Genomic DNA, 19,135 nt, shown 5'->3' with positions numbered 1-19,135 from the left:
GAACCGAGGCTGAGCCAACCAGGATACTACACACACACACACACACACACACACACACACACACACCCCGCCCAGGCCACCTGGTTTTTTTTTTTCCTCCAACATGGAGCTAATAGGAGAAACTCTCTACTTCCCTTCGTGGATAGTTATAAGAATGTAAGACTGACAACCATGTCCTTTCCCCATAGAGAAGGGACTGAGAAAATAAAGAAATAAAGTCAACCTAGAGACAGGAGGAGAGGTGTGTGTGTGTGTGTGTGTGTGTGTGTGTGTGTGTGTGTGTGTGATGGGGGAGAAGGAGAGGCAGAGAGGGAGAGGGAGCAAGGAAGAGGGACAAGGAGAGAGGGAACCAGTCCCTGGATGCCTTCATCTCTAAGCTCAACCCCATTCATGCTATTTTCCATTACTGGGGTCCCTGGGGCAATGTTTTGTTTTTGCCCAAGTGAGTATGGATTGGATTTGTAACTCTAATAACAGAAGAATCCTGACTTGCACAAGTGCCAATATTGACTAGAGAAAAACCTAGGTAGCTACAGATACTCAGTGAAGTGGTCCCAAGTACCTTGTACAACCCACACAGGGAGACATTGCAGAAGCCGAAAGGGCCAAAGGAAAGATAGTCCCAATATGATGAGTGGCTGTGTGTCCTTTCCACAAGGGAGGAAATTTAGGTATCCCTAAAGTACCCAAATACTGAATGGCAATAGGCAGTAATGGGTAGCCATCTGGGGAAATGATGACTCTTTATGATGGTATAAAAACTATTGTCATTGGGATTTTGTGTAAAACTTTCATAACAAATAGACGTTTGCCTGCTTTGAGAAAAGAGCCTGCGTGAGAAGTTGCAGAACCAGAGTCTGCTTTGACAGAGTTGCAAGAACCCACTGAGAAAGAGGACAGGAAGGGAGGCAGGTTGCAGGCACTGCCGGGCCCTGGCAGGGCCCTTTCCATTGGGACAAGTTGTGGCTCCAGGGATGTCTGGGCATCCATTTGAAAGACACCGTTACGCTGTCTTCTTCATGTCTCCACTCATAGGAAGTTTGCCAGGATCAGTGGCAGGACTCTGAGTCCCCTGCAGCTAGAGATCCCTGAGGGTGAGTGCCAAGCCCTAGAGGAAGGAGGAGACCTGGACATTGGGCCCTAGAAGGCATTTGAACAAGTGAAGGGCAGTCCTCAAATGGGCTGCCAGGTGGTTTTCAAGCACAGCCTCCTGACATAGCTGCTCAGCCTTGAAGGCTTGGGCTCAAAGAGAAGTTGGTGCAGAAATGGGGAGCTCAGCTCAGGAAAAGAATGGCTCTAAGCCAAGAACAAAAGCCAACTCATCAACTCTTCTCAAAGATTATATTTCTTCTATACTTTGCCCTTCTTATGTTTGTGTTTTTCTTTTTCATTAAAGCCAATCAACATATTGACTATGTTAATGGAGTACCTGATATAAACGTATACCCTAATAATAGACATTTTATCTATGTGTACATAATTTGTGAGTACACAGCTGCATTTCTGCTGTGTCTTCCTTCCAACACCTGGGATTAACACCAATTTGCACTCCATGAAGGGACACTGCCACCATCTAGTGGCAGTCCGGGTGAATTACAGGCACAACGTCCTGGGAGATGAGCCATTTCCAGAGGGTAGTCTTTCAATAAAAATGTATTTAAAAGGCAGGCAATGTCACTTAGTTCCCCACCCAGTGGAAGCAAAGATAGCCTGTCTCAACTCATGGTTCTGTTAATAAACTCCACCTTGACAGGGAAAAAAATAGTACCAAGGTGGAAAAACAAAGATTTGTACATCTTTAAATAGAATATGAAACATTTTAAAAGACAAACTATTGATTCTTTAAGGTGCATAGGATCTGATAATGTGTCAAGGGAGTGAAGGAAGGGGGAGGTCTTCTCTCTCCTCTCTCCATGAGCTTAAGTTTACCAATGACCTAGGAATCCCCAAGGGCCACTCTTTCAGTAGCACATGATGGGGGGCAATGGGAACAAGATGGGAACAGACGGCAGCTATGTCCTCAGTTTTTACACTCCATAGCAAGGGGAGGGTAGATAGTAGAAAACCACCAGAAAAACACTTTGTACAAATTAGTGAGAGCACCAGGGAGGGAATCGGGGAAACACAGATCCAGAAAAGGATATGTGAGCAGAATATGTGGCCATGTAGAGACCCTCCACAGAAACAAATCCCTGGGCCTTCCTTTTTATTCCAAGACCAAAAAGTCCTCTATACCTACCCTTTCAATGTCTGCCTATGGCCCCTTCCCCAATTCTCCCACTCCTTCCCTCATCCCAGCATCCCTTATCTCTAATATTGAACTGAGATTGGGAGAAAAAAATCTAGTATGAGCCACACTCAATGATGGGTCTTAACTACTGTCCTGGATACACACCTCCTGCTGGAGATGCAGACACTTTACAGAGGAAGAACGAGTGAAACCCACTGAAACATGAAAACTAAACCCTATTGGTGCATCTTATGCCTGAAAAGGGTGCATGGTATCAGCATTACCTGTTTGGCTGACGTTAACATCATCTGACTCCATGAATGTTACTCTTATTTAGATTTCCACAGCTGTTAGTTATAGTCATTAAATTTACTGGCTGTTTCAATAGTGACCAGTTTTAAATGAGAGGCTTTACACATGTATACATATTTAAAAATACAATTGCTCAATAATCTTAAATGCCATTTTGAAATGAGAAGAGAAAGAAAGAATAGCTTGTTTCTGTGATAAAGCCAAGATTTCTAAATCACCTTGCTGTACCTATGTATCTTTGATCTTTTTTTCTGTAAATATCTTCTTTGTATGGTTGAAAATTTTAATAAAAGGAACATTCCCAAGAATTTTCATATACATAAAGCATTTTATAAATAAAACCACTCAACAGCATGTTTGCAATGAATATTAGTGCCTTAAAATAATAATAATAACAATAGTAATAATCCTATTCAAACAAATCTTTTTTATAAAGATCAAAATACTCCATTAAACAAACCATGGTAACACTGACATGAAAATCCTATGAGAATAAAGTTTTTATATTCTGGGTTAAACATATTATGCTTGATTATAAGTATTTTAGATGTTCTTTATAGTAAAAGGTTTACAAAAAGCAGGCATTACTATTTTTAATTGAAGGAATGGTTCTTTCAATGTAAGCGATATGAACTGTCTGCCTTTTATGATACTATGCATGTGAACTGCTTCCTTTTTAAAATCTAGACAATTTTAAGAACACCAATCATTGTTTAGATTCTCATTTTGCACTGGCATCTTTCAACATTTTTGTAAGATGCCTGAATCCTAAATAACATAAGGCATTAAAAAAGTAGCAGTGGAAAATAAAAAGAAATAAGAGTAAGTCAATCTTCCAAGTCACATTTCCCCTTGCTTTGCATTCGATTGTCTTGGTAAAGTGCAGTCACTCAGTCCTCAAGAATGCTCCACCAATGACATTTTCCTTTTAGCTGAGACATTTCTGCTTCTTACTGAATCATTATTCCTTGCATCTGAGATTTGGAGACCCTGAGTTCTTATGAGATTTATTGCACTTTAAGTTGTCTCAATACAAAAGTCAACAGATTTCCCTCTCTAAACTTTGCATCTTGTATGAACTCAATTGTTGAATTTGTTTGTCTTCTCTTTATTGTTTTAACAACCTGAAGACAACTTTGTGAGAGATAGTGCTGGATAATGATGGAACATCTGTATGATAATCTCAAAATAATGGTCTTCTAATAAAGTTGTTATTATTTGGGAAAATTTTTATGTTGTTTCTTCTTTTCCCAACATTTCTGAGATATGTCATTAAGCAAGGAATATGTTTTATGAGTAAATATCTAAACAGAGGGAAGATGTGGTCTTTGGCCAGGGACACATATATAAGTAAACCCATGGGCAAGAGAATATTACACATCAACGTATCTGAAAGCTATTCTATGAAACCGCTTTGTTTGTTTATTAGGGTACAACACGTTTATTTCAAGAATGCTCCAGAATAATGACAATAAATATTACCATAGGGCACTGGGTTTTGGCTAATATTCATGATAAGCTTTGACACATACCTGACCCCGCCCCCCCATAGCTGAGCATTTATATTTTCACAAACGTGGTTTAGACACCTCCCAAATAGATGCCTGAAAATACAGTCAACTCTTGGAGCTTTGGGCCCCTGGGATAAAACCTTTCTCTTGTTTAAAGACCCCCTGAAACGTCGCTTCCTCCATAAAACCTTCCCTAACGAAGTGGAAATGGGAACCAGATGTTCTCAAACTTCACTACAAAGATAATCATATTTATTCTACAACCTAAGATACCATCTAGGACCAAATTTGTGCAAACTGTTAATACAGCAGTTACTGAACACTGTAGCTAGAAGAAAAACTGAAAATTCGGTAGAGCTTGTAAACTCCAAGGGCAGAAGTTGGGAATGATTCCTCTTTTTATCCATAGCATTCAGCACAGATATGGTATATAAGAAGCGCTCCGTACATGATCCCAGAATGAATTTATTTCAACCCTGCCCTTTTATTTATTTTATAAGTGAGGTCCAAGGGGGAAAAGAAGTCACAGAGAATTGGTACCAGAATGTGGACAAGACAGTCCTTTTATATTCTGTGGCCACTGCTCGCTCATGCCTCCTTCACTATCTTTGTGCACTGTGCCTGTGCTAGTGTGGTGACAGACTATGAGAAGGTTCTGAGAAGCTGCTGCTTACATGCTGCTGCTGCTACTGGTAGGGACGGAATGTTCGTGATGTCCAGCCAATGCCACAGAGATAAAAGAAAATATTTTTTTGTTTTCTTTTTCTTTCTTTATTTCTTTCTTTTTTTTTTTTTTTTTTTGGTAACAGCTTAGTTGAACACTATGACTTCCTTGGAAAGCAGCACAGAGAGGAGTAATGAGCTATAGGTGCACCTGGAATTAAATCCCAGAGCAGGTTACCTAAACTTATGGAGTCATTTTTATTTATACATCCTTCCATCCAACCATCCATCCATCCATCCATCCATCCATCAATATCTATAGCCAAGCACAGATTGCTATTACCAAACATTGCTTTAAATGTTTTTGTATTTACATAGCCTTAAATTTAACCCTGACATAGACCTTGCAAAGTGTCCATGCCCATTTTGTAGCTGAAGAAATAAAGGCACAAAGTACCTTGCACCAGTTCACAGAGAGCAACAGGATGGGGATTCAGGCTTTGGCCCAGGTGATGCTAGAGGCCCTGTCCCAATCACTGTGCCCTCAACTTCCTTTCTGTAAAGGACAAAGACAAAGGTTGTGTTTTGCCTTAAGGAGACTGGAGTGCAATAAAAGAGGCAACCACACTAATCATCACTAAAGCAGGAATACCCTCCATAGTTCTTGGGAGGAATAAGTGCAATTATAGATTTAAAGCACCCAGTACAGTGCCTGGCACATCCAACAAATGCTCTCCTAAGGACCATTCTTGGCTAGGGGAGAGAAGTTCATTAGCTTCTTCAGAATTCAGCCACTGCTCTACTAAATTAGAACTCCATCCATCTCTCCATTTCAATTGCATAAACACAATAGAAAAATATTACTCCTTTGTCCCATGACAGAACATCATGACTTTCATAGCTAAACAAAATGCCTCAGAACGCTGTTGGGGGTGGCGGTTATTGTAATTGTAAACATTGAAGGAGGTTAGGAAGGAAGCATACTGGGAAGGAAACTGTCAGGAGGAAGGGGCTGGGGAAGAAGGAGACAGATGCTTCAGAAGCACCCAGCCTCCAAATGATCTACTGTGTCCCAGGCCTGGGCAAACATGGATGGGGCCAATCCAAGCACAAGGGTTCATGATTCAGCAAGTGGTTCAATTCTGTGAGTCATTTCTGGAAAAAGAAAATCCATACCATGGCATTAGTCCTTTGCCTGACATTTTTCTACTTTATGAAACTAGGTTGGGTTTTCCAAAATCCTTCCAGTTAATTTGAAGGGATAAACATCTAACTTTCTGTTTGTGAACTTGCTAGTCGTGTTGCTGTGCAGGATTGCACAACTGCTCCAGTTTACCCCAGAGGGCATTTCAGTCGACTCCTTTGGCATGAGTTATCTGAAAGCTCACACAGAGCCATCCCTGCAGTTCTCAGGGAACCGGGCTACATTTGGGTTTGTAATGAGTATACATCCACTAATCTGGGGTCTGACCAGCCAATAATGTGGAAAAGGGATCAGGCAGTTGAACTATGACCAGACCAACTAAGTGACTCAGTTTAGAAAGACAAACTGAAAAGACAGTTGTTTCATTAAAATTAAAATTAAAATCAATTTTTATGGGCAGAAACAATACAGGTAGATAAATTCCGCAGGCAAAAATTGTAATGGTTGGTATCAAAACATTATGCTCCCCAAAAGTAAAGAAAGTGAAGGCTATGCCTATGAGTGTATAGTGTGTATGTGTGTGTGTGTCTTTTCTCTTAAGTAATACATGGCATTTTTGTACCACACCTGCCACACAGGAAATCCTTACCTGTGAGGACCCACCAAGGAAAGTTAGCATCAGTGATTTGGCATTGATTTCATATAGACTTGGCTTAGATTTACATTTTGATATAGATTTGGTTTCCAGATGAATAATTGAATTGTATTGACTTTCATTAACCCTGTGTTGGAATGGTGTTCTTTACTGGGCCTTCTCTCTCACTTCCTCTTTCCTATAGAACTAATGGAAACATAGTAACACAACCAGAAAATAAATGATTTTCTGATCTAGTCCATACTCTCTGGGCTGCTGATTCTTTCCTTCATTCAGGTATTCCATGAAGCTGCCCCCTAAATGATACTCTCTCTTCCAGGGCCTTGACCTATAAAGTGTACATTCATATGCTGCTTTCAAGAAACACATCTAGTGTGTCAAGTGATAGATACAGTTGTCCTAAATCTACCAATAAATACAGAGGAGACCTCACAACAGCAATTCTTTGAGCTCATTATCACCTTTGGGTCAATAAGTATGCCCTGTGGAATGGCATCTAGAAGCAAGGAAATCAGAACATCAGGTGTCCTGTGATATCCTCTCTTGAAGAGGAAGCATAATGTCAGTTATGGTGACATTAATGCCACCATAGCCCACTTCATTGGCTTTTTTATTTATTTATTTATTTTTTTATTTTGTATTTTTTAAAATTTTTTTTCAACGTTTTTTATTTATTTTTGGGACAGAGAGAGACAGAGCATGAACGGGGGAGGGGCAGAGAGAGAGGGAGACACAGAATCGGAAACAGGCTCCAGGCTCCGAGCCATCAGCCCAGAGCCTGACGCGGGGCTCGAACTCACGGACCGCGAGATCGTGACCTGGCTGAAGTCAGACGCTTAACCGACTACGCCACCCAGGCGCTCCTTCATTGGCTTTTTTAAATAGCTCTTCTCAATCATCTGCCTTCCTTTCTATGTAGAAGGAAAAAGAGTGTCTATACTTGAGGAGGTGAGAACAACTCTAATGAAAACAATTTTTTAAATTACATTGTTTTTACTCAGATGTTTCTTCAATTTTTGAAAGAAAAGGCTGTTTCATCTTAGTAATGCTATCAGTAGAGTTTGTATTTTTCCACATCTCAAGACAGCCCTATTTTATAGTTGTGCTTGATTTAAATAAATAGTAGAAAACATTCACATACCTTAAATACATGAGAATTTTTTTAAAGAAGAATTTGAATTCCTAAGACACTAAACATGAAGTCTGGGGCTAGAAAACATTGAGATAGTAGGGATTTTTGAATCAACTCTTGGTTCTTGGCTTTACAAAAATATCTACTTTTTTGCTCGTTTTTAGAACACCAGATTACATCAGGGTTTCAAAGCCATTTCTGCTTTATTTGTATCAAATTTGTCTCTCTTAAACAACGTATACTACTAGCATAATGGGTAGTATTGCTTCTGCCATGGCCAGCCCGCCCTCTGGTTGGGTAGTCAGTGTGGATACCCCTGGCAAGCACCGTTCATGTGCTTCTCAGGAGAGTCCTGCAAAGGGGATGTTTTCACCCCATCATGACAAGGAGAAAACCAAGGCTCAGGATGATGGTGTCCTGGTCCCAAGGTTCCCAGGCAGAACTGACAGGGCTGGGCCTCACCTCCATCTTCAGCTGACACTGAAGCTGGTCTTTGGACAATTGGGCTCTCTTCCCTCTGCCATAAGCATGCAATGGCCCCATTCTGTCATGCACACACACCACTAAGGCCTGCACTGTGCAGTAACAGCACTTTCCAAATAGCAACCGGGGCAGAAATCACCCTTACCTGCTCCATTTTTCGCTTTTGAAAGCCAAGGGAGTCTTTCCTTTGAATCAGCCCTGACTGAAGCATGAGTAGGACAGGCAACACCTCCAAATGAGGTTTGTAGAGGGTAGGTAACCCCCAGGGTTCAACCATGCACCTGCATTTCCTTGGATTGCCCAGACTCAGATCAGTGTTGCTCTAAGTATCTGATATGGACTGGGCCTTAGACTAAAGATCAAAAATGACTTCTTTCTGTTAGAAAATGAACGTTTTTTGATAAACAAAGGCACTTTTTAGATTGTCCCATGTAAGACAACACATCATTGATAAACTGTCCATCTTCTGTTTAGAGCTGTTTGTACCAAGAATCAATGTAATTGTATGTGTGTTTTTAAAACCGAGTTTGGATTTCCCAGTTTTTTATATGTTTCTGGAGTGAGTTAGGTTTACCAAACAATTATTAGGCTAAGCCTTATTCGTCCATTTAATGTATTTATGAGTAATGCATTTAGTTCACTGTTATTATAAATATAGCTAATTACTTATAAAAATACATGCTCACTGCACAGAGTTTGAAAAGTTCAGAAATGTATCAAGAATAAAGCAAAATAAATACTTGTTCTTCTCCCAAGAGAGAATATCCCCTATTAGACATGCCTATGCATTTCTTTCCAATTATTTTTTTTTATTTTGTTAATGTTTATTTATTTTTGACAGAGAGAGAGAGAGCAGAGGAGGGGCAGAGAGAGAGATGGAGACACAGAATCTGAAGCAGGCTCCAGGTTCTGAGCTGTCAGCAAGAGCCTGACACGGGACTCCAACTCACAAACCATGAGATCATGACCTGAGCTGAAGTCAGACACTTAACTGACTGAACCAGCCAGGCACCCTTCCAAGGATGTTTTGTACATCTGTATGTTTACACACACACACACACACACACACACACACACACACACACACACAGCATAATGTACATAAAATGTTATATTCTGATTTTAAAATTAATTTGTTTCTTACATTATTAAATTTCATTTTGAGCACAATTTTATAATGGCTACCTATCCTTTGGAACCTTGGCAACTTTTGTCACCACTTTCCTATTGCTGGGTATTTTGGCTCTTCTTTTCCTCAATATAGATAAAATTGCAAGTCACTGACCAATTTAGGTTAGATTCTTTCTACAGAAGAGGATTACTGGGTCCAAGCCTGCAAGTGTGAAAGTTCTTTATATGTACTAGCAATGTATTTTTGGAGGTGTTTTGTCTTGTTTTGCTTTTTTGTTTCTAACCAATTTTTATGCCTAACAGGGTAAAAGTTAAAAACTAAAAAAAAAAACCTATTTTTTCATACTGAATTCTGGTTCTTACCTTGCTTTATCCTTATTATAAACTATAACTTTCCCATGAAAGTTCTCATATACATGAACATGGGATGAAACCTGAATATTTTTTCCAGATACATAACTAAACACATTATGAGGTTGTTTAAAATGAGCCAATTAGCTTTTTAAAACAAGAAATGCAAATAAGCCTCCTGCTTCTGAACGGGGGACCCCATGGTCCCCCACTGGCCCACATGGGACTTCAATCGGAGGAGCTCTTGTGTGCTGCTCTGCTGGCCATCCCAACCATTGGGAAGCCATGCACTTTGAATCTGAGCATCTTGGATTCCTGTATTTATAGTCGCAAACACAGAGTTGGAGAGGACCACGGGAGAGTGGTTGGCCAAGACTCCCATGGGTATGAAACTGGCAGAGTACATCTCCTTCCTCAGCTGGTCTGGACTGCCACAGATAAACCCACACAGAACTACAGTGGGGAACAAACTACTGGGTTCTGTGATCACCCTTCTGGTTCAGCAATATGCTGTGACTCTGATCTCCACAGAGTTCCATCACACTGGATACGGGAAGTGGCAAGACTTACTGTGGTTTCTGCTTCCCTTTCCTTATTCACAGAATGGATCTACCAGTGTGAGTGGTAGCCCACCGTGCTACCATCTTTCAGACTCAGCGTTGTCAATCTTGCCAGCCCCAGCTTGAGAATACATATAAAAGATGCCTGTACATGTTCCTCTAAAACAGTAAATGATAAGGGGGGAAAATAGGGTTATCAAAACAAGATATAATAATTTACACACAAAGCAAGTAAAGGTAAAAGCAAATGAGTCATAAACCAGAACCAACCGTAAACTGTTACCACCTCTCAGTTTTGCACTTCATTTGCATGGATTTTGCCGGTTATGTAACTATAATGAAACACTAAAATCACTAGACCTACAGTTCTATGAAAACAGCAGCCTTGCAAACTTTCAATTTTCTATTTTCAATGACAGTTAATTCAACATTTCAAAGTACGGAAGTTAAATGAGGCGAAGAATGATAGATGATGCCCCCGATTGCTGAAATCTGATTACACAGAGATAAGAACAGGCCAGATTCTACTTGCACAAGTTTGTACCTAAAGAACGAGACAAATGAGAGAAAGAAGGGAAAAAAGTAAAAAGGGAAGAAAAACTTGGCAGAAATGAATGCTTCCATTTATCCCTCCTAAATAGAATATAAACAAGGACACAAAGAAAATGCAAATGGATTCAGGATCCCATTGACACTCAGAGGGGGATATTAATAAACCAGTTCCATCCTGAAAGAAAACCCAAAAATCGACCTCCATTTAAGAAGCTAATTTATGCACTCCTGAGTCCTCATACAAGTTAAGCAGCACAGAATATCACAGCAGGCCTAGAACAACAGATCTTGAACCCTGCTGTGTTTGTTCAAGAAGGCAAGTTAAGCTATTCCTAACAGGAAACAAAATATGCAGTCGGGCTATTAAACAGGGATCGTTTTGCCATACTGTGCAGCCCTGAATGCATCAATTGCTGTTCCAAACAGGATTAGAGATGTGGTTTTCTTTAACTATGGTTTTGAGAAAAATGCTTATGCCTGCTCAGAATTCTCAGACGGATATTAACTAATATAGTGCCGGGCAAGACAGAGCACTTTGGAAACCTTCAAGAAACTGTCTCTGGCAAACTCCAAAGTGGTGTGAAAGTAGCACAAAAAGAAGGGAAGCAGGTACCGATGTATGGAAAAGTTAACACACGTAAACAGCCAAATTTGGAATTGCCCAAAGAGTATTTTTGCCTTTAAGTATTGAAGGTCTCAGTCTATAGTGATGAATCATGCAGTGAACAACCGATGTTTCGTTCCTATAGGTAAAACCTACCTGAATGAACATGCAGCTTGAAAAATGGACTATTTTTGCTATGAATAACTATTGAATGTACATTTGCAAATGGTTTTGGGTAATTCTGCTATGCTATTATTATAAAATAGGACCTCCCAGATATTTTTGTAGAAGTCAAGAAGTACCATGTAAAGAAAAAAAAAGGCAAACCTTTCTTACATATGGACCTTTCTTCATTGTTCAAGAACAATCAATCAACTGGTTTAGAAAGTGGTTCAACTTCCACTAAAAAGAACAGATTTGTGATGGCTTGAGGGTGTCAGGTCTGTATTGCTACATCGTTTTTAACCAAGACTTCAGGACACTTCACTGCATTTGGTGAAAATATTTAATATTGATCAGGCATTTCACCAGTTACTACTATCCCAATGTGGTATCAGGGATTGAAATTTATGGATAGAGTCTAGAAATTATCTCAGAGGTGCTTAAGAATCACAGGAAAAACAAAAAAAAAATTCTTTTTTGCAAGCCACTCTTCTAGAAAATAGTCATAAACTAGAAGATAAGTCTTGAAAGGTCCTCCAAATATCAGAATTATGAAAACCATAACATACAGACAACAATCATTAATGACTACTACACATATGAGGGACACCCAAATGGGACATTTTTAGTGATAGATCAGCTAAAAGATTAAAGTAAACATGTTTACAGAGACATAATCATTTAAAATATTTATGGAGAAAACAGTTGCAGATGATACAGAGAGATTCCAACAAAAACACAGCACAAATGCAGACACCATATGGTCCAACGTATACACCCATGACCTCATGTGAAAAGCAGGCCAAAGACGTAACAGCTGGAGATGTCTCCCCTTTACCCCCAGAACAACAAACTCTTGGGTTTGGAAGAGGCTCATTATAATCATGGCCATGGATGGGTGAAATCTATGGATAATGTCAAAGACTTTGGGAAGGAATCTCTCAAAACAATTGTCCCTGGAAGCCTTTGCTTTGTTGAGGTTTCAAGCCCTATCCACATTTCCTGCTGACTCCATGTAAAAGGTGAAGTCAGGTAATGCAGAGATTTTAATGAAATAAGAAGAACGTCACATATCTCCCAGGCTCTTTTGTCATCTCCTGATTATTCATCAGGCTTGAATCAGAACCACAAATCACTGCAGAGGCCCAAGACCACCACATCACATATGATCTGCTGCTCCAAATCATACAAAATGGTAATAGAAATTCTAAGTTGTTGAAGGCCAAGACATGCAAATGGTAATAGAAATTCTAAGTTTGTGAGTGTCTAGCATATGTCAAGTTCTATACTAGGCACAAGTAAGAGAAATAACTCTCATAACAAAACTGGAAAGCCAGTCTATCATTCTTGCTAAATAAAAGAAACCTAAAGCTTAGATAAGTTAATTAACTTGCCCATAGTCACAAATGGATGAAGGCTGGAATGGAACCCACCATATTCCTTTGTTGCTCAAGCAGCAAGACAATATTTTGAAGGGGGGGTTGCTGGTGCTCATAAGAACCCCATCCTTCTAGCAAAGTCCTCTGTACGTGTCACTGAAGTAACACTGGGGAAGGGAGAGGAAGAACACGAGGGGCACAGATACTCTTATATCAGCAACTGAGACTAGAAGCCCTGAGGGAGGATGCCTTCCATCTGCAGTGTGACTTTCCTCAACTGCCCTCACCTTCTAGCCCAGATACCAGAGGTTTACATTGAAACTCCTTCTCCAAAGAGCTGAATTGCCCAAAATGACTCCAAGGAGTTCTGAAACCATTTCACACAGGGCTCTTAATAAATTTTAAGGTAAGTACCTTTCTTAATTTTAATAAAAAGGCAATTTGTAGCAATGGTGAGGAACAGGGGGAGGAAGAGCTATTCCTTGTGACACAGGGCTGCAGAGCAAGTTCTTGGGCAAGTCCAGCATCTTTTGGAAAGGCACTGGGGCATCCTACTCAATTCGAAGTTTCTATTTGCAGGGCATGTGACGTGAGTGACAGAAGGAAAGAGGTCAGGGAGCTAAGTGCTATTGAAGAACCATATGTCCCAGCAACCTTTATTCTTACCATATTCTGTGTTGGTTTGTTTTGAACCTTGTTTTAAAATTCCATGGCTGATGGCACCTCATATTCATGAGGAATCTTCTACAACAAAATGCTTCTGTATATAGATCAGATTAAATTTGATGAATAAATGCCAGTAAATTGAGGCCAGTCCAGCTTTAGGCACTGAATTTGGTAAGTCTCTTTACAAAGAAATTTCAAATGTGGGCAATTAAGAAAGCATGACCTATTAAAGATGCCAATCCTTCCAGATAATGTGGAATTCTGACCATATATTTACCCTGGAAGCTGTTGTTCTACTCAAATACTTTAACTTTTAATGAAGTGTTCAGTCTTTTTGTGATGGCACTGAAGTGTAATCAAACATTACCACAAGCCAAGTCACACACTAGCATGTCTCGCCTTGTTTAAATATCTCAAATATATTTGAGTAATTGTGTAATGATTTCTAGGCCTCTGGTTGTCCATATGGTCTGAACAGACTGCCTTTTGTAGAGCAGTTGTGCTATCTCTCTCAACAGGAAGGAATCAGATCATCTTTGCTCCAAACTGGAAAGCTTGGGAGGTACTGCTTACAGTTCGGGGAGGCGTCTTACCTCAACTCTTGAAACAAAACCAACCCACATCTGGCCCCCAGAAATCACTGTGTCTTCTGGAAATCCTGCTTGTGTTTGTGAAATGTCCCAAAACAATGCAGCAGGCATCATGTGTCATGTTCTTTTCCACAACTGTCCTTAGGATATGATGACATACCATGGGGACAACATAGCAAAGCCAGCATGGCAATCACATGGAATCTTAGTAGACAGAGAATATTCTAGATGGTGGAACCAGATCATCTCAGACAGACAATGAGGACCAGTGAAAGGGTCTGACATTGGCAAGAACCTTGTTCTAATGCTCTACATGTGGTACAGGCAATGACACAGGCAAAGGAGCTACTGATTTTGCAATTAATGAAACCCAAGAGGAGTTTTCAGAGATTTGCCTTAAGAGCCCAGAATCTAAACTTAGTTACTGGGCCTTACAAATTTTCACATTAGCTGTATCCCTAGGAAAGTACCTCAGGGAAGAACTGGAATACCATGTTTGGAGGAGTGTGCTAAACTTACTCTTGACCTATTATTTGAGAATTCTTAGCAAAATGGTTGGGCATAGAGTTGCCCCCAAACCACTGGTCACGGGAGGGTTCTCTGATGGGACTAATTTGGCAGGGAGACAGTGGACCGATGAGTCTGTCGGCCTTTCTGCTCCTGCCCAGCTTCAGGCTTTTGAAGTTGGAAGAGGAAAACCATTTCACTGGTCATGAACAGAACCAAATGCACAAAATCATGAAGACATGCACAGTTCGCGAGTTCTGGGGATGACTGCGATGTGATGGAAAAGAGTTTACCTTTTGTGCCTGAGGGAGCTGAAAAATAACGGGAGAACAAAACAAAAAGAAAAACAAGAAAAAAGCAATCATTACATACAAAGTCAAGATTAACTGTAAAACTTCATTTGGTTCCCATTGGAAAATGGGAAAACGAATATTGGGAGAAAAATAGGGAAATAAAACTAAAACCAAGTCATTTTCCCAAATTAAGCTACGGTGCTGATTATTTGACGTGCTATCTGAATCTGTAGTATCAACAGATAATCTGTGAGCACAAGCTTTGGGAGTCATCATACTCAGGAAGTGAGTTTAGGTTCTTCTGTTCAGTGGCCCCAAACACACATTTCTAAGACCCAGTTCCTTTTTCCTGTGCACCAGTGGTTCCCTAGTGGTGAAGGACTGTTTGGAGACATTTGTGATTGTCAAAGCCAGGGAGAGGGGAGGGAGCCAGAGCTATTGGCCTCTAGTGGGTAGAGACCAGGGATGCTGCTAAACATCTTACAATGCACAGGGCAGTCCCCACAACAAAGAATTATCCAGCCCACATGTCAATTGTGCCAAAGTTGAGAAACCCTTCCCCATGTAAAGGTAAGACAGCTAGAAGCATGTTCTGTTTTTAAAGTCAATTTTTCTTGCTTTGTAACACATTAACTGTTCCCTTTATTGGTGGTTAAGGAAGCAGGCACAAGGATTTGTGCATTTGAAGTAAAGCTAATATTCTAAGAACAACGAAAAGGCAGTCAGTCAACCCATAAAATAAGACATAATAGCTTTCCCAATGGTACAGGCAAGAAACTGAAATTATAGATATGTGGAAAAAGATGAACATTTACAAGACATACTTGTCTACTTTTCAACATTGAGACCATTAGGCTGTGGTTTAATGCCACCAGATTTGTGACTGCCATTAGAGTATGCAGTGTTTTGAAAAGCATTTTTCTAATCTGAAATGGAAATAACATTATCCATGTATTAAATACTGAATCTAGGAGTTACATAGTTTTCAAGACTTCCTTCTCATCATAGAGCCTAACATTTATTGTGTGTGAACTTGTCACCAGGCACTGCGTTAAACATTTTATTTGCATTATCCCACAAATCAAAGTGTCCCAATACTAGGTACCCTTATTATCCCCATTTTACAGATAAAAACAAAATGGAAAATAGAGGGTAAGTCATAATACACTGTCCCACAGATAATAAATTGTAGAGCTGTGCTAACTTTAGAATGTGTAAATTCAACCCAACGCACACAGTAAAGGCCACACTCTCTAGGAAATGAGATGGCCAACTTTTCTCTCTGTCTCTACAGAGTTTATAACATTGGAAGTGCTAGAAGATTCAAGATAACTAAACCACACATCCTAGGGTCCCATTTGAACCTTTTGTCCTTCCCATTCATTCTGCCCTGGGAAGAATGCTTTCTCTTCATATGCACTAAGATGAGGGCTTCCTACAGCCCTGTGCCAGCGGATGGAACCCAGCAAAGGACAGAGGGATAGACCCATACCAACAAGATGCCTTGTGTCTCAGAGACATCTCCAGAGTGACTTGGAAAATGTCCATAACTCTCCAACACTCATTTTTCAAGTAATTTTATCCCCAAAGGTCTCCCAATTTAAGAAAACAGGAATAGCATAAGCATGCTTTTTTGATTCTTTCCTCCTGGTTATGGTGACCGCTATTGAAAAAGGAAGCTCGTGAGTTCCTCCAGTGTTTCTTAGGGGTTCAGAAAATAGGTATCAAGTGGTGAGAAATTAAGCTTAAAATGAGGAATCACTTCAAGTAAAGTCTCTGAAATATTAAACATTTTTTCATGTGACGAAAAAGAAACCTTGGAGACGTGAACATTAAGGGAATGATAAATGCATGTTTCCTTAGGAAAGCATTTGTGTTGAATCACAGCTTGTCATATGAAATGCACGGGGGGCCCTGAGGATTACAAATGTTTGATGAACTGAAAAATAAATACCAAGGTTCAGTCCTGCACAAACTGCTGGACTTGACAGGCCTCTGAAAGGAGAGCTACCCTTTCTCTCTCTCTTTCGGGAAGCTTTGTCCCAGTCAAGCAGGAAACACCTCTTTTTGACTCACCCATTTAAGCACATGGGAAGGAAAATGAGAGACTAGGCCTTTGTGGTGATGTCCTCAGTTTAAGACTGTCCTCAAACTCTCCACAAAACATATATTTTCCTCAAGAAATAACTCATGAAAACAAAGAGCCACTTTCCTATCGGAGCCTTAAAGGAACAGAAATTACAGCTTGCAGTGCCCTCAACAGGTTGCACCTCTGAGAAGGAGCTTCAGAACAGAACACAACAAATTCAGATCAGATTAGCAACAGTCACAGATGCTACTACTTGGGAGCCGGCTCTCCTGACGGCACATCACGCACCCAACAGTCACAAACGGTATACACAACCCTGAGCTGGGAGCCTGACCAGCTGGACACTGGGGCCTCTGGCTGGAGTCTTGAAGCACGTGCCTTCCAGCCTTTGGCCAGATGCTTGTCTGTTAAAAGGGATGGTGGAAGGAGGGCTGGGAAGTGGGCCAAATCTTGGATGGCCAATAGGTTCTGTCTTGAGAGCCAAGACTGACTGATTTGTAATGGCTGTCTGGAGAGCCGTGTTGAGAAGGATTCTGAAGTTATGTCTGAGTTTTGTTGGAAAGAATGTAAGAGCCAAATGGCAATGTCCTTTGTGGGCTAAAAATTAAGGAATGGCAAACCATATCCCCGGACATGATGATCTCTCAAGGTCCCACAGCACTTTTTTCTTTGTAATTCTGAGCACATCTATGATTTATTTGTACATAATCTATTTGTTTAATGTCTCTCCCTGCTGGGTCACAAACACCATGAAGGCATGAGGGTATTGATCCTATATGTAAGTCCTTATTATGTTTTCTATGCTGTGCCTGTAACCGGTGTTCGCCTTGTTAAAGAAGGTAACGTGTTACTAGGGTATACCGAACGCAGACGCTAGGGAGAGAGAATTGGGGTAACTGCCTTGGATCCACACGAGCCCCACAAACACACCAAGTTGATAATCAAAGTTGACAGCTTTCAATAGAAAAAGAGATATCTCTGCCAGAAGGGTAGACGTGAACACTCGGATTCCCATATGCCTGGCATGGATGTCTGTATACATACGGGCTGCCTTCCTGGTCCACGATACACGTAAAACCAGGCTGGGAATTTCTCATCATCATGTGGCCTGAGGTGAGGCAATCTCTCTTTTGCAAAAGCCACCTTGTTAGGCATTGTCAACCAGGCTCTGTGTCTCTGGATCTGTTTCTTCACTTAGTACATAAGGGTTTGCATGGGCAGCTTCAGGTTCCCTCCAGGCTAAACAACCCCAAGCTGTATGATTCTGTATCTAACCACACACACCCTCAAGCCACTTTTTAAAAGGAAGGGCAGAGAAAGAAGTATGCTCTGGGCTCACACATTCCTAGAGAAAAGCTTGGTGCAGGATGCATCCATGGGACACTTGGTATTTGAATGTGGGAAAACTGAGAAAGTGTCATTCAAAAGAGAATGAAGGAGAGGGAAGGTGATGACGATGAAGGTGGCAGTAATAATAGAATAAGCCACTCTTTAGTGGATACTCTCAGTGGACCAGGTACTTGGTTAAGTGCTTTTTATCTTGAGCAATGTTGGTCCTCACAGCAGACCTCCGGGTTAGATAGTAGTATCATCTTCGGTTTAGAGATGAGAAAACAGATAATATTTAGAAGGGCTAAGTACCTTGCCAAGGTCACCCAACCAGGAAATGCTTGAGCTGGTGGTCAAAGTCAAGTTTCTCTGCAGCCCTGCCTCTGCTTTAGCTATCAGGCTCAAAGTGCTTCTTCTCATGTAGACAAAGGGTATCAGCACCAACCCAAGCTCTTGAAGGACTTAGGGACTTCTCAGGCCATTCCATCTGGGCATCTCCCATACTGGAAAGCGGGATGAGAAATTCCAGCACCACCCCTTATGGGAGAGCCTGGATGGAGACAGAGAATCCAGCTTACCATATTTCTCAGCATGTGGTGCATGATATACCATGAGCATAGATACTTACCATACCCTCTCCTGTCACAGACATTTACGCTTGTTCTTGCCTCATCCTGGGACTCTCCCTCATACCCCTCCCTGCTTGCCTACTTCTCTGGTCAGTTGTCATTACCTCAAAGAAGCCCCGTCTGACCTCTTGCATCATATGCCCTCGTCCCACATAATACCACA

At 40.8% G+C, this 19,135-nt stretch overlaps 1 protein-coding gene across 4 annotated transcripts in view; it reads right to left on the bottom strand.

Annotated features, from left to right (window-relative positions):
- The window catches only part of CACNA2D3 (calcium voltage-gated channel auxiliary subunit alpha2delta 3), an 859,023-nt gene that overhangs the window by 223,741 nt on the left and 616,147 nt on the right, over positions 1-19,135 (bottom strand). For 2 of the 4 annotated variants that reach the window (XM_053897956.1, XM_053897959.1), the window contains one exon: positions 14,926-14,943. The exons of the other annotated variants lie outside the window; for them this stretch is intronic. In XM_053897956.1, coding sequence (XP_053753931.1) covers positions 14,926-14,943 — 18 coding nt within the window. The remainder of the gene's footprint in view (positions 1-14,925; positions 14,944-19,135) is intronic. 4 annotated transcript variants of the gene reach the window in all.

This window comes from Panthera pardus, unplaced genomic scaffold (genome assembly GCF_024362965.1).
Source record: "Panthera pardus isolate Hobbes unplaced genomic scaffold, ASM2436296v1 HiC_scaffold_8, whole genome shotgun sequence".
Taxonomy (NCBI): Eukaryota; Metazoa; Chordata; class Mammalia; order Carnivora; family Felidae; genus Panthera; species Panthera pardus.
This window is presented reverse-complemented; position numbering and strand designations above follow the sequence as displayed.